Source organism: Drosophila obscura, unplaced genomic scaffold, assembly GCF_018151105.1.
Source record: "Drosophila obscura isolate BZ-5 IFL unplaced genomic scaffold, ASM1815110v1 contig_208, whole genome shotgun sequence".
NCBI lineage: Eukaryota > Metazoa > Arthropoda > Insecta > Diptera > Drosophilidae > Drosophila > Drosophila obscura.
This window is the reverse complement of record NW_024542799.1, coordinates 1,045,006-1,059,928: the sequence shown is the minus strand read 5'-3', so window position 1 is coordinate 1,059,928 and position 14,923 is coordinate 1,045,006. Positions and strand designations below refer to the sequence as shown.

General features: G+C 42.3%; 2 protein-coding genes and 1 long non-coding RNA gene across 9 annotated transcripts; 1 reads left to right on the top strand and 2 right to left on the bottom strand.

Annotated features, from left to right (window-relative positions):
- Window positions 1-1,858: 1,858 nt before the first annotated feature.
- LOC111070869 (gamma-glutamylcyclotransferase) lies at window positions 1,859-3,099 on the bottom strand. Of its 6 annotated transcripts, none has more exons than XM_022361893.2 (4): window positions 2,999-3,099; window positions 2,506-2,646; window positions 2,311-2,444; window positions 1,859-2,239 (listed from the first exon to the last, which is right to left on the bottom strand). In XM_022361893.2, exons 2-4 carry the CDS (start codon window positions 2,608-2,610, stop codon window positions 1,918-1,920), a joined length of 561 nt encoding a protein of 186 aa, XP_022217585.2. In that variant the 5' UTR covers window positions 2,611-2,646; window positions 2,999-3,099; the 3' UTR covers window positions 1,859-1,917. The 6 variants fall into 6 exon arrangements, with proteins under 6 accessions (XP_022217585.2, XP_022217582.2, XP_022217583.2 ...); XM_022361890.2 differs by having other exon boundaries at window positions 2,846-3,088; XM_022361891.2 differs by having other exon boundaries at window positions 2,506-2,643; window positions 2,846-3,082.
- A 754-nt stretch (window positions 3,100-3,853) lies between these two features.
- On the bottom strand, window positions 3,854-4,741 carry LOC111070934 (gamma-glutamylcyclotransferase). Its single transcript, XM_022361990.2, has 2 exons — window positions 4,270-4,741; window positions 3,854-4,207 (listed from the first exon to the last, which is right to left on the bottom strand). The coding sequence occupies exons 1-2, from the start codon at window positions 4,659-4,661 to the stop codon at window positions 3,886-3,888; spliced, it is 714 nt and encodes a 237-aa protein (XP_022217682.2). The 5' UTR covers window positions 4,662-4,741; the 3' UTR covers window positions 3,854-3,885.
- Window positions 4,742-10,587: 5,846 nt separating this feature from the next.
- LOC111070935 lies at window positions 10,588-11,132 on the top strand. 2 transcript variants are annotated; one of them, XR_005968056.1, is made up of 3 exons: window positions 10,588-10,626; window positions 10,698-10,840; window positions 10,922-11,132. It is a non-coding gene; the product is annotated as an uncharacterized LOC111070935 (long non-coding RNA). The 2 variants fall into 2 exon arrangements; XR_002607442.2 differs by having other exon boundaries at window positions 10,677-10,840.
- The last annotated feature ends 3,791 nt before the right edge of the window (window positions 11,133-14,923 follow it).

Sequence of the window (14,923 nt, the reverse complement as noted above, 5' to 3'; positions counted from 1 at the left end):
CAAACAAGAAAAAAAGACAATTTAAAAAAAGCAGCGACCTTCTGCTGATTTCTGTGCGCCTGGTATCTCAGATTTGAATTTAACCGTTTTCTGCCCTGTGAGAGGTGGAAAACGGAGGCAGAATATGAGAAAAAGAAGATCGAAAAAAGAGAGCAACGAAATATAAAGAGAAACAAGAAAAAAGAGAAATAAAAAAAGCAGCGACCTTCTGCTGATTTCTGTGCGCCTGGTATCTCAAATTTCAATTTAACGGTTTTCTGTCAGCGATCATTCAAAAAGTTTCATATCAGTCAGCTTTTGTCAGCGAGCATTAAATAGTTTTATAGCAGTCAGCTTTTGTCAGCGAGCATTCAGTAGTTTTATATCAGTCAGCTTTTGTCAGCGAGCATTTAATAGTTTCATATCAGTTAGCTATTGTCAATGAGCAAAAAAAAAACGTTTTGGTTTTTTGTTTTTAATTTTTATTACATTTTCACGTTTCTCCCACATTTTTACATTTTACCTAAATTTGTACATTTTTCCTAAAATTTTAAATTTTATTTACATTTTGGTTTACCCTAAAGCATTGTAATCGATATATTTTTTTTCTCTGTTATTTTTTAACCTCATCAACTTTCATGATTACAAGAGCCGCCAATGCCTCAATGGTGTTGCTGATGCTGCTTACTTTGTGGCCTGAATGCTGCTGCTGGTTTGTGGGTTGTGGCACATGTTACATCGAGAGACTCTTCTCCCAATGGTTATGGCGCCCGTGCATTTTAAATAATTAATGGCCGGTCTGAGGAGGACTTCAGCAGCAGGACACGGCAGCAGTGCCTCTTAACGGGGGCGCCGCAAATGCAATAAAAATGTTGAGCTAAAAACTTTGACCAAGCTGAAAATAAAGAAAAGTTTTGCACTTTTGGCAGACGTTTGCCGACTGTGGCCAAAAATCGACTCCGACTCGACTGCATTTCAATTCCCAAACGATTATAAACTAGAGAGTGTCGAGGTCGGTCCACCAACCCCTCCCGCTCCTCTGCTTCCAAAATTTAATTTACAACTACACAAAGTGCAACAAACCGCAACAGGCCAAGCCAAGCCAGCAACTTGGTGAGAACTTTTTACTTTGTTAAAGTCTGAATGGCAGGGAGGGGCATGGGAAATGTGTTTGCCAGAGGAAGGACAGGGGATCTAGGACTTTGCCATCTTGGGTCAGCAGCAGGAGCTCCTGAAATTGGCTGCTAACTGGGGGCGAGGTTCGAGGTGTAGCAAACTCCTGCCGAAACAGGAAATTATGTTTATTATTACTCGTACTCGTACACAGCTACTACCCGAGCAATATGCAAATGTGCTACTCTGAAGAGTCCTGCACTGCACCCTGCCTGCCACTTACTGCCGAAAACTTCAAATTTAAATTAATAAGACAGCAGCAGCCAGGTTCGACTGGATGAGCTTCGTTAGCTTCGTTCAGCCCGGAATGCATTTGGAGAGCATCATCATCGGCATCGTCAGCAGCTCCAGGAGTGCACACTAAATTGCACTTTAATTGCACTTTAGAGCACGAGAGCCAGTCGGAAAAACTGAAAACTTTTGTTTTCTTGGGCGGCCATTGTCTGAAAGGGCATTGGCTGCTGCAGACAGGAAATTGGTAATCATCATAAATAAGTGATTCAAATTAATTAAATTCCGTTTTTGGGACAAAGTTTTTCCACGCGAAAGGAGAGGTTTTCTTTTGAAGAACACAATCGAAAATAGACTCCAACTTGAAGATAACAAGATCAATACGTATATCTTTAGGGATTACTTTATAGCACTGATAATAGTGCTAAACGCTGATGGGCAAGCAGCTCGTCTAAGATTTCATTGATTTTTTTACAATACTTTTATTGAAAAGTCTTGCAAAAATATGTGTAAATGCATCTCTAGCCTGGGGTATCAAGAAAGTTGCACTTTGTCCAGTTCCAGCTTCTCCTCCATCGTCTCCACCTGATTGCCATTGTGCTTGAGACTCTTCAGCCACTTGACGTAGTCCTCGGGTATGCCCGTCTCCTGGGCACCCTTGACCAGCACCTTGAGGTACGTCTGCGAGGGCTGTCGATTTAGGGGAATACTCGGTGGAGGGACGCTCTGCCTATGTACCTCCATGTGGGGCTGGTTGGTGAGATGATAGGCACGGCAGATGATGTCTGTGTTGCTGGTCAGTGAGAGAACTGGCACACTGATCGGAATGTACAGTCCATCGGGCACACTTTCCTGGCTGCGGAAATGAAAGAAATGTAACTTAATGGGGGGAACTTCTAGAGTGTTTATCGAGGCTTGCTTGCATACTCATCTAAATCCTTCAGATTGCACATGTCAATCTCCCATATGGCGCCATAGACATGGGCTCCAGCTGTGGGCACAATGGTGGCAGGAGCGCCCAGCCAGTTCTTGGATCCTGTGTGAAAGTCCAAGCGGTAGTTCTGTGACGAATATTGGGAATATTAGCAAAGATTCCTTAGCTTGTACGAGTGCCCAGATTACCTCTAGTTTGCCAGCTCCGATTCGCTTGGCAGTGGGATTCTGTATGTGGATGCGGCGTGCCAGCATGTTGCTGCCGAAACCAAAATAATAGAATTTGCAGGCCATGGCCAAAAGGAATAGTAGTATGTAGTTGGGTTGCTGCTGTAAGAGAAAGAGTTGTTTTTAAATTAAATTGAATGATATAAATGGCTTAATTTAAAATTGTTTTTATTTTCTGCTAATTTCTAATTTATTTAGAAGTGATAGTTTTGAAATTTTGGACTGGGTTAACGTGAGTAATTTCGTCAAGTGTATGGATGGTTGTGAACTTGACTAACACAAAGAAGCTTTGCCCACTTGCCGTCTTCAATATATCAATACTTCAATGGAAAAAAGCACAGCACTTGCCAGCTGTTCGAAAAGCTTCTTTGTTTATTTCACAATTGCAAACTCGCGTGTTATTAAGCGAAATTTTATTTTGTTATTCATGTATTTACTTAAACGTTTATTTTACTTTATTTTTTGTCACTATTTAGACTATTTTTGACTTAATTACACTTGTTTACACGATACACGACATCACACCGCACTGCTGGGAACGAATTGACTGAAAATGAGATAAGAAGACATGGGCATAGGAAAAGGCGCTGCTGCTGCGCTGCCGCTCACGTATACGTGTGTGTGCCGACCACTCATCTATATACATATTTTTGTGGTCTAGTAGGATAAGTCAAGTCGTTCTATCCAGGGTCCCTCGGTTCAAACGCTGGGCTGGATTACCTTTTTTTCTAAAGAAATTGTTTTTATTTGCGCCATTTTGGAATAAATGCTGCATTATGCACAGCAAAATCAAGCAAAGCGTGGTTCGGTGGGTTAAGTCGAGACCTGCCGATCCGGGGGTCTTCGGTTCGAAGCGTGCACGGATTTTTTTTTTTTCTTTAACAAATCTTTTTTTCCACAGTTTTACAGTAAAAATTACATTTTAAAATTGATTTGATTTTTTTTTTAATTTAGCTGGCATTAATTAAATATTTAACTGGTAAAAATTTAAGAAGAGCTTTTAATTTTTTTTGTTTTTTCCCTATTAAATGTTGAAAAAATACCATATGAAAATTAAAAAAATTTTACTTGAAAAACAGAACAAAAATACTGCAAAAAAAACGTTCACCATAAAAACAAAAAAAAAACATTTGGCATTTTTTTTGGTTTTTTGGGTTAAAAACTTGGCTGAAAATATTGTCTTGGCTAATATATGAAGAAGCGCTTGTGCTTTCATAGTTCGGAAAACGGGCGCTATTTCTGGCACGGCGCCACTGGTGTCTATCTTCCGCGCTAAAACTCGTAATTTATTGAGAAATATCGGCTATGCCCCTGGAATTTGGTACAATTTATTTGATCAGATTATGGAAGAATAACATCCTGCAATTCCAGCCTCTCCTCCAGATTGCTGGCCACCCTGCCATTGTGTTTGATGGAGCGCAACCGAATGACATACGCTTCGGGTATCGAACTCTCGACGGCCCCCTTGACCAGGCACTGCAGATAGGTCTTTGACGGCTGCCGCTCCTGGGGCACTTCATCGGGAGTCATGTGGTACAGATTGGTCTCCGGCTGGTGGGCTTTGGTCAGCATATAGGCACGTGCCGGGGTGGCAGTCTCCTCATCGCGGAGCTTTACGTACACAGTGAGTGCCTCATAGATGCCCAGATGTACGCCCTCCTGGCTGCACAGGTAGGTTAAGAGGTTATTGCGGCATCATACACCATACATTTCTGATCTACTTACTTGTCTATGTCATCCAGATTGCTGACATCGATCTCCCAGAGAGCGCCCCACGTGTGTTCGCCCGGTGTTGGCACAATTGTGGCCACAGCTCCCCTCCAGCGTGGTCCCTCACGCGCAAAGTCCAAGCGATAGTCGGCCAGGAGGGCTGCCCCGACCCTCCTCGCAGTGGGGTTTTGTATGTGTATCCTCTGGGCCAGCATGTTGCTGCCGAATCCAAAGTAGAAGAATTTGCTGCCATGAACCTCTGGCAGCGCCTCCAGGCTGCCATTGCCGGGAATGCCGCTGCTGTCGATGCTGCTGATGCTATTGGTGGCTCCTATATTGTAGCCGTTGGTTAACCGCAGCGCTGTCAACAGACAGAGCACTGAACTAATCAGTCGTTGGTTGTTCATTGAAATTTGTTTCAGTTATTTATTTTCGACAGTGTTCCCGTATCTGCCTGCCTGCCTGCTGGTTCAATGGCTACTAAGCGCTGAAAAAATGTAGTTTGTAAGCTTTTTCTATGATTTTGTTGAGCTACATTTATTTATTTCGATTGTGCTTTAGATTGTGAATTATGAAAAGCTCTTAAACTAGTTTATTTCTAGTTGTATCTTGGATTTATTATTCATTATTATTATTATTTATTATTGTTATTATTTATTATTATTATATGCGTATTTCAATTAAATAAATTAAATTTAAATTAATAAATGGAATATATGAATGAAATAATAAATAAAAAAAAATTTTTATTAAATAAACTCTTTTTTTTACAAAACTCAACTGCCACCCTTTTGGTCATGGCCTGCATCCACATACAGAGAATTCCACTGCCAAGAGAAACGGAGCTGCAAGTCAAGAGGCACATACACATATTTATTTCGTTTTCATAACAGATAACAGCATCTTGACATCGGTTCTAAGCTATAAGTCTCAGCTCTGGCAAAAAAGAGCATCTCATCTTGAGCTCTCTCCTCCGCGCGTTTTTACTGCTTATTGTGCTCTAATCGGAATGAACTTGAACATTTTAATGGGCAGATTATTCAATAAATACTCGTATGCAGCATATGGTATGTATTAGTATTTACAATCACGACCCTATCTGTCTGTCTTTCTGCCAGTCTAGCATTTGTTTAATCGCCTGCTGATAATGAGCAATAGTTAAAAAAGGGAAATCACACTGCCGAAGTGGCTATGCAAGGCACTTGCTCTGTAGAAAACTCTCTAGCAGAAGTCATCACAGCTTTGTCGTTGCATTTTCTTTGCCAACTTTATTCCAAAAGGAAATTGTCAAAATGGAATTAAAGCACCCGATTCTTTTTGCATTCGGTTTCAATATCTGACGACTGGAATACCGAAGGGATGTGGAGGGGGTTATGGATATAGGTTTCGATAGTGTGTTTATTTGGTTAGCCGCAGTGACAGCCGTTTGCTCTCTGCGCGCGTTTATATGCAATGATTTTCGAGATTTTATTGTACAATTTGTTGCATGTTTCCGATGGATGTTTGTGTGGCTTGTGGCGGCAACCATGACCAGGCCAGATCCAAAAAAAAAAGTACAGACCTGGCCAGCGACAGGCGACAGGAGTTGAATATGTTAAGAGTGGCATGAGAGTGGCGGCTGCACTTTGTGGTGATTTATGGGCGTGGCTGCTAATGTTGAACGGAAGGGCATGGGGGCAAAAATTATTTTGAACGCTTTGGCTGACATTCCGTAATGCAATGACATTGATTTGCCAATTACAAGCACCAGTGATAGGAAAAAAAAAACCAATTATAACCCCTGAGAATCGCCATTAACATTCTGCAGGCTTCTGCATTTTTATAAATGTGCATTCGATTGTGCTTCGTGGCAGCGTAAATTCTAATTTGAAAGTACAGATTCTCTGCTTGGAGATTTACACAATTTCTGCACTGCAACATCCACTCGAGTTTGTCGCTTAACTTGGTTAATTTATGGCACAGCTGTGTGGTGCAAATCATTCCATTGAGAGGGCCTACCATTTTGTTGGGAGAAATATAAGAACACAGTCTGTGACATAAATATTCATACATGTGTAACCCACTTACCATGTGGGGGGAGTGGCCCAGTCATTGTCGTCGTATCTTGGCTGATTTTCACGCAGAAATGAGCACATAAGCAGAATAGAGATGATCCCAGAGCATAGACATCGTCATCGTCGTCATCATTATCATCATCATATGCAAACAATGAAGACAAAGCCCCCACGCTCACATAGATACATGCATATGTATATGTAGCGTTGTGTAAATTCATGCACAGATATCTCTTACTATACTATACTATATATATATATATATATACCCCACATTCTGTGCATTCGATTCAATGGCAAATGCCAGCTGAAATCTGTAATCATTTGTTTTCACCTGATGCCAGTTTTTGTCATGTAAATATCGCCACATCAAATGTCTTTGGTTACTTTTACAGCTCTCGTTCAGGTCTCTTCACTTGTCAGCCCCATGCACACACACACATAGATATAGATCCTGACGGAAGCGATATGATAAATGGATTTTCCGCCTCCACAAACTTTGAATGTTGTGTCGCATACAGGACCCAGCACCCAGCACTTGGCTGCCTTCTTCCCCCTGCCTTTTGCTCGTTTGATGTTCTCATTTAAAGTTTCCCGCGTTAAAGTTTTGCTGCTTTCATATGCATACACACCACATACACTCGCAGATGTATTGGAATATCTGACTATCTTGCTATATCTGTGTGCACAAGCATATTTTATATGCTCGCTTCATATTTTATGTTCTCTGTATCGCCGCTCGCCCATAAGTTTGATGGCACAGACATGATGAATAACGGTCATTTGAGGAATGGATTTTGATTAACCCAAATAAATGTATTTCGCTTTCGATTACAAATGAACGAATGAAGTGTATTTGCGCACCAATAAGTAAAATGGATTTTGTTTCCATGAGTGAAGTGAAGGTAGCTCCGGGCTTCTGGTACTAGGCCCCAAGAATTGCATCACCAAATTGTTCTTGTTAAACTTTGTTAGGATTATTCGGTCGATATTAACAATTGATATGAGTCAGAGTATGTCAAATGGAATGGATTAACAAAAACTGCAGGCCCAAGAGCAAATTAAAGATGCAACAAAGCGTTAATCGATCAATTTAATTAAATGCCACCAGCGAATAAATATCAATATGAGTGTTTGCATTTTATTCGTTTGTCCTGCAGTAAAATTTTTAATTAATTTTTAATTCTCGGCGCACTCTTGCAAAAAACATAAAAAAATCAAACAGAAATCGGCGGAATATCGCATGCAGATTTATGGCCAGCCAAAGGATGTTTGTGCTTCACTCCATGGTGCTGCTGTGTGTGTGGATGTATCTATGAACTGGATTTCCGACAAGGCCTAACACGAGTCTGCCATTAAATTGATTGAGCCGCAAACCAAAGAGTCACAATACACATCCAGACCCCAAATTGCCAAGTAAACGGATTAAATTTCCGATTTTCAATAAGCAAACGAGTGAAGGAGCAGCTGTGTAGTTTCATGATTGCTATCGAATACTCTGCACTGTTATACATATATAGTCTAGTAAAAGCTATCCCATTTTTGTTCTTTTACTATCAATGTCCATCCACTTTCCAGCCATTCTTTCCAGAGAGAAACTCATTCCTCAGCTCTCTGGTAGTTCAAAAGGTAACTTCTTCTACGAATTAAAATGCATTTAAATGTAAGGGGACTACCCTCGGCTAGGGTATAATTATGAGAGCACTGTCTGTTAAGGCTGAAACATTTCGTAATCAATTTAAGCGCTCCAAAAATCAACAAAAAGACTCTCTCTGGGAGATTCTTTGGCAAGTCACGTTGTTTGATTTCTGCTGACACACGTTGTGTATGCCCTTGATATAGGTGTGTGTGTGTGTGTGTGTGTGTGGGAATGGGCTGAGTTTTCTTTTTAACTTTTTCGAAAGAGTAGAATGGTTGTCCAAATATTTGCTTGAAAAATGTACCAAAAATGGAAGGATAGGGCGATAAATATACATTTCTTTGTGGCATAATGCAAAAGAGTGTGCTGCGGGCTTGCATAAGTAGCATGGAGTTATTGGCAGGGGTATGAGGTGTTTTTGGAAACTCGAAACTCTACATTTACATATAATCTTTGTGGGTACTGGTAAAACTCCTCTTAACTCGGGTGTACATATAACCCATACGTAGTGTGACCATCTGTAAAATAAATTTCGAAGAGAGCATCTCATTGATTCACCACAATTAGGCTCTCATGGATCTCATGTCTCTTATTAGACTCGTTCGACAACAATAACAACAGCAACAACAAAGCGATAAGCAGCTCGACAGCAAAACATCAGAGAGTCAATTACCATCGCAGTCAATGGGAGTCAGTCGCCCCGCCCCCAACGCAATGGGCAGCCGATGGTCCGGTCCATCCGTCTGACAAGCTCGTTAAAATTTATGTTTTGTTTGTATGCTGCCATGGTGCAAGGGGAAGCGATGTGTTCGAACTGGAGGCCACTCGCATGACGCACTAATTTGTGGCAGCTTGAAGGCTCTGTTTTCAAGGGGGGGAGGCTGTCATAATAGCTGTCAATGTTTGGACATTTGTCGATGACCATAAAACAGTAGTTTAAATATTAGATCGACCGTTGATGGCAGCCTTTTTGAGGTGTGTCTACAATATTTGTGAAGGGAAATTTATTTGAATAAATATATTTTTTCCGCTTGAAAACAAAAAAACAATGGTCCACAATTTGTAATTGAAATTTAATCGAAAGCAAATACGGGAATAAACGAGTTCTCGTTTCGAATTGCACACAACAAATATCAAACTGCTTTTGTACCAAAAATAATCAAGCAAAAACTTTTTCGCAGCCAGAAAACATTTTTCTTGTTTGATTTTGTTGCCAAACTGCAAACAGAAAAACACTTTATTGGCTGTCAAAAGATTGACCAAAGATAATAGTAAATATTTGGAATAAAAATGTGTATGGCAGCCGAGTTCACTGCACGAAAAAAATAGGAGAATAATGCGTTAAAAATATATCAAAACATCAGTCTCAAATGTTAGCAGAAGTTTGTGTAATAAGTGAGGAAAGGAAAACATGTTTGCCTCTGGTTTTAAGTCTCCTCTATGTTGACAGATTCCTTAGCACTCGTTGCGGAAGCTCAGTTCTTGGAAGAACTACGAGTGTTTGCCTCAGTGCACGTGTATGCGGCAGTCTTTTGTGGGGCATTTTCAGAGCCCGCATTCAACCTCAATGGAATTGCCTGCACGGAAGCTCTAATTTGCATTATGTAGCGGGGAGATAGGGCAGCTTTTTACCCAGCGATAGCAGCAGTAGCAGCAGCAGGAGCAACAGCAACATCAACATCATCGGCAGCAGTTGCAACATCATCGGCTTGTCGGCTCTGTGGGCAGGGTGCGGGTGCGGTGTGCACGTTACTGGGGCAACAGTCTAGAGGCTCCGAGAAGTCTTCACATGTCTCTACATGTTGATGTTGGCTTGGCTGCTTGACTGCGCTGTAGCTGCTGCTGCCTGCTGCTTGCAAATTTAATAAGCCGTAAAATGTTGTGGCAGGTCGCGGGACCCAGGCGCCGTCGTCTTTTGTAGAATCTCTGCTTGTTCAGGCTTATTAATTAACAAGCACGAAAAACAGACTGAATGTTCTTAAGAAACTGTTTACCGTCTTTGCCATTGTACCTAATTTATTTTGAACATTTGGTGTACATTTTTTCCCTTTCGGCAATGGACATACCAAACCCTTGCACTAAATTCTACCGGTTACCGGTTCCGCTAGTCGAAACGTACTGCACAGATTCAACTTCCTCGATCTCCTCACTCTCCCTAATTTAAAACCCATTTGGAGAGTACTGCTGTTTCCATGCCGAACTCTCTCTGCACTACGCTGTCTGTATAATCTTGTCTTGTGGTGCAGGGACAAATGGAAACACACACAGGCTGAATATGCTGATTATCGTCTATTTACTGACTTTGTCTTTGTATATTGGACATTTTTGTTGGACATTTTTCTAAAAGGGCAAACAGCTCTGACGCATCTCGCTATACCAGCGGCCTGGTCCGCAGGCGATGTCCTTTGCGGTTGGTCGCTGGGCAATGGTGATTATTGCCAGGAAGAGCCATAAGCTGCCTTGCACGAAGTTCATCTCTGCTGTTGGAAGGTGATGTGCTGGTGGATCTGAATCCGCTTTTTATACGAGTTCCAGACGCGAGATGATATAAACCATGAAATTGGCTTATGCCAATTGATACGCCTTAATCGGGTGCCGTCTGGTTCTATACTCTGCAGCATCAAGGTTCTTCCGGCACTCACTTGTGTAAGAAAATATTCCCAGACCTGGTGCGCTGTCGTAAGTGAACCCTAACCTTTAGATTATGTCTGTTTCCAAATAGGTTTTAGGTTTGGCCCTTTCTGTTCCAGGGGATGTCCTCACATGTGCGAAGTCGCCTACTTTTTGGCCCTCTGATCAGCAGAAATCCGCGCTGACTCATTACACGGCTGCCCGGAGCCGTTGCGGTCCGTTGCTCTTCCGTTTACACGGGAATATAATTAGCCGCCAGGAGGTGAGGCCGTCTAGAGGTGGGTTAACATTATGCGTAAGCTGATATTCTGCCTGCTCCCTGCTCCTCCTTCCTTTTTTCCAGGCCATGGAAACTTAATTTTTAAGCTTAACTTTTGGCCCAAGTGAATAACATTTGTTCTGGCTGAAGGCTGAAGAAGTTCGTCGGCGCATCGTGTGGAACTTTTATGGGCTCTTCCGCTTGAAATTCAATTAATTACGCGGCTCCCTGGATGGTGGCTACACGGGCGGGGGAAGTAAACGGAAGTTTCGGCACGTGATAAATTAATTAAAGCCAAAGCCAAAGCGTTTTCTGAAAATGTTTGCATACATTGCCATTTTCATTGCCATTTCCAGGTGCCCAAAGAGCTAACTGGCCAAGAGAAAGGGTGGCTAGTGGTGGGAGGGGAGGCTGGTGGGAGTGCCCCAGTTGCGCCAATCGAAATGTGAATGGCCGTGGCAGCCAGCAGTTAGAAACAACTTAATTACGCAACGCACGGCAGCTAATTGAGTTCGGAGCATAGCGAAAATAAAATGCCATTTTCATAGTAACTGAGGCGGAGTTTTCCGCTTTTCCGACAGCAATTACACGCAATTTTCATGGCCCCGCGAGGGGCACTGTGGCGCAAGTGTCCCCAAAACAGTAGCAAACAGTGAAGTTTGGCTCTCAGCCGGCCGATTTCAGCCCACTGTGGCCCACTGTGGTGTGGGGTGAGATTGTGATGTTTGTGGCTAAAAATTGCTCCTCAGTTGCCCGACTATTTGAATGGAGAGCCAACATTTTGGTCACATCAATTTGTAGATGGCACACGAAGAGTCTTTAAGATGACCCAGACCTTGACACGGAATTGGCACTCGAACCGATTCGAAGCGAAGCGAACCCATCTCAAGGACTCTGCTTCGTGCCGCCTGCAGCACTCATGACAGCTCAATTTACTTAGCTACGCTTTGGTCTCTACTAATTATAACGCGTCTCCGACTTGGCTGTAATCTCCGTATTAATCTCAGTTTCGGGCCACGACACACGAAGAAGAAGGTTTTTGGTTTTTGGCTTTTGGTTTTTGGCTCAGTTTTCAGTTTTTTTTTTCCCCCCGTTGAATATGAAACAAATGCGAGAGAAGAATTCACTTGGTTTATTGGTGCGAATATTCTGGCGGTGCTTTGTCTAATTTTCCACTTGACACGGAATATTATTAATTGGTCTAGACGCCAGAGCGAGACACAACGTAAAGACTCAGCCCCAAAAATGGTTAATGAGCGTTCAAAGTAAATCCCTCCCCGACATGTTGAGGGCGAGGCTCATCGCCAGAATTATTCATGACAAAAACAATAACTTTAGTCAGTCGAACATGATTTTTGTTTTTTTTTTTTCGTAGAATATTCAAATTGAAATTAAATTTTTTAGTCAATTTAATACACTTAGAATACAAACTTCATATTTAATTACTCAATTATTTATTAGTGCATTTAATTATGTATGGTTTAATATCTTCAGCCTGTTATCCGTCTAGAGTCTAGACTACGGACACGATAGGCACGTGTCAGCGAAGTCAAGTCGTTTGGCCCCTTTCGGTTCACAGAGCCAAAGCCATTGGCCAAGCACTTAATTAATAAACGAACCCTTGAATAGGCAACCATTCTGCAGCCACCATAAACAAGTTGTCTGCCACGCGTTGCAAGCGTTTACTTATGCCACTTTGGGTGTCGAGTGGCTGTGGCCCCTTTGACAGGTTGAGGTGGGGGAGGGGCCTGAAGAGAGGCTTGTCAGACCTGCAGACTGCACCCATGTACAATGTACATGGCTCCGACAACTGCAGCAACAGCAGCAGCAGCTTGGGACAGATGTCTCCTTATCCTTGTAATTCTTCCCTTTCTCTCCAGGCCCCCCCCTAGGGCGTACGACGCGGCCAACTGTCTATCAATGTCAGCTCGGGAGCCACTTGACTTAAATTTCATTACAATAAAACTTAAAAAGTTAAATGTTGTGCATGTGACTGACTGATGGGGACAGGGTCTGGAAAATATGTAAGGGAAGCAGCCAGACTAAGTTTATATATATCTCAGGGTTGTGTCAATATAAACACGTGTTCAGGGTTAACCACATGGCTTAAATGTGTGTGTGTGTTCAGAGGAATGACAGCAGATTCGAATAAAGTTACATTTATATCTGATAATATATATCTGAATGGATAACCCCTGCCCGCATATTAAGTCATTGAATGCCAGACGAGACACGGCACACAACCTCCTCCTCCTCCACCTTCTCCACCTGTGTGTAGGGCATTGTGGTTGCTTGCCGTTATTTGAAGTATCAGAGACAATTAAAAAGTTGCCGCCGCTTGTTGCCATCAAATTTAATGTTTAATTTTAGTGAGCAACTTTCTGTGTAATTATTATTGTTGTGTGTGTGCTCCCGTGTGCCCGACTGCTAATTTATGCCACGGCAAAGGACTCGGAGCAGGGCAGCGGCAAAGAACGGACGGATGCTGTGGCACACAGATACAGATATGCACATGTACCCGAGTGTATTCGAGGCGATTCCTAATTGCATTCCGCATTGGGCGAATTGTCCACAAAAAATATCTACATAAAACGTGCTGCGGGTTGACGCAACTTTTGCCCACCAGTTCTCCACTTTTAATGAGTTGAAGTTGCCGCAAATTTACGGTGCACGTGAAGTGGCAGGTGGCAGGTGTGAGCCTGGCCTGGCCTGGCCTGCCCTGGACTAGCACTGGGCGTGTGCTGATGGGTGACTAGGAGGTGTGACTCTTGTCTATGGCAGCAGAGTTTAGGCCACAAATTGGCTTGTGTGGTCTGCTTTGTTATGGGGCAGTTGTCGCCGCTGCTCTATAAAATGGAATCTACGATGGGCCCTTTAATATGTACAATGTTTCATGGCAGTTTTGCTGTACATTTAAAGTGAATTTAATTTGGGCTTATTTTTGGCGAATTTTGTTTGGAATTTAAGGAGCTCTGTGCAGTAAGATGGATTTATTTTCTCCTTGTGAAAAGGAGAAAATGATTGCGGGAAAACCACTCACACTCGCACACACTCCCACACACCATCTGTAGCCATCAAATTGGCCTCTAAACATTTCAATTTGTATGCACTCAACATGGACACTCCATTGGCCACTCGACTATTTATTTTCAATTATTATTTAAAAGTTGCCGTCCGTCGCGTTCAGCAAATGTTTGTCAAAACAATGAATGGATAGGATACATAGGATATGCACCCAGTTCCACTTCAGGTCCCTGCCTCTCCCCCCTCTCTGTAGCTCTAGTTTCCCCGCCACGGAAAAATCCTCCCCATCCATTTAAAAGCTATAACTGCAGGCAAAAAACTAAAAACTAATAAAGCTGTGCCATGCCAATTGTATTCACACAATTGTCGGGCTTTTAGTTTCTTTTTCACTCTGTCTCTCGGTTATTCTGTTGATTCAATAAAGCCAAAAGCTCATTAGCACTCAAACAACAAGCAACAGAAGCAGCAGCAGCAGAGAAGCTTCCTCTGCCATATTCCTGTTTTGGATTTTTTTTTTTTTACTTTATGTTGCAGATTTAATGCAAAAATGTTTACCTTTGTTCGAGTGGGAAATGTGTTGAAGCCAGAGGCAGACGCAGGCACACAGAAGGTGCCACTCCTGCATCTCCTTCTGAACGAGCATCTGAGCTCCTTGACAGTATCACAAGACCCAACATCAAATATTTAACCAGTCCATTCATTCATTCATTTATTCTGCCAACGTTTCTCCATCAGAATTTGTATGTGGTGCAAGTGTATGTGTAGAAGAAGGCTGTGGTATTTGCATTTGATTCCTTTAGTTATTGTTCCTGAACCTGCCCCCACTTGAGCTCTTAGGAGCACTTTCAAGCATGTCCCCATCAGGCAGAGAACGAACCAAAAATGTATTTCGATTCATATTTGTGGGCAGCCTTCAACTAATCGAAATCTGATATGGGACAGCCATCGCATCGAATGCAAAGAATCTTATCATCGAGCAGTACGTTCAATCATAAATATTTCGGCATTCACAGCGGAATTGAAATGAAAATGCTGAGCTGAGTCTAATGCCACATCAAATTT

Bases quoted from the DNA above. Each gene is read 5' to 3' on its own strand.
- LOC111070934 (XM_022361990.2), bottom strand. From the start codon at position 4,661: ATGAACAACCAACGACTGATTAGTTCAGTGCTCTGTCTGTTGACAGCG. The intron at 4,208-4,269 runs GTAAGTAGATCA...CTACCTGTGCAG, and splicing joins AATCTGGATGACATAGACAA to CCAGGAGGGCGTACATCTGG.
- LOC111070869 (XM_022361893.2), bottom strand. From the start codon at position 2,610: ATGGCCTGCAAATTCTATTATTTTGGTTTCGGCAGCAACATGCTGGCA. The intron at 2,445-2,505 runs GTAATCTGGGCA...TATTCGTCACAG, and splicing joins TCGGAGCTGGCAAACTAGAG to AACTACCGCTTGGACTTTCA. The intron at 2,240-2,310 runs GTATGCAAGCAA...TCATTTCCGCAG, and splicing joins AATCTGAAGGATTTAGATGA to CCAGGAAAGTGTGCCCGATG.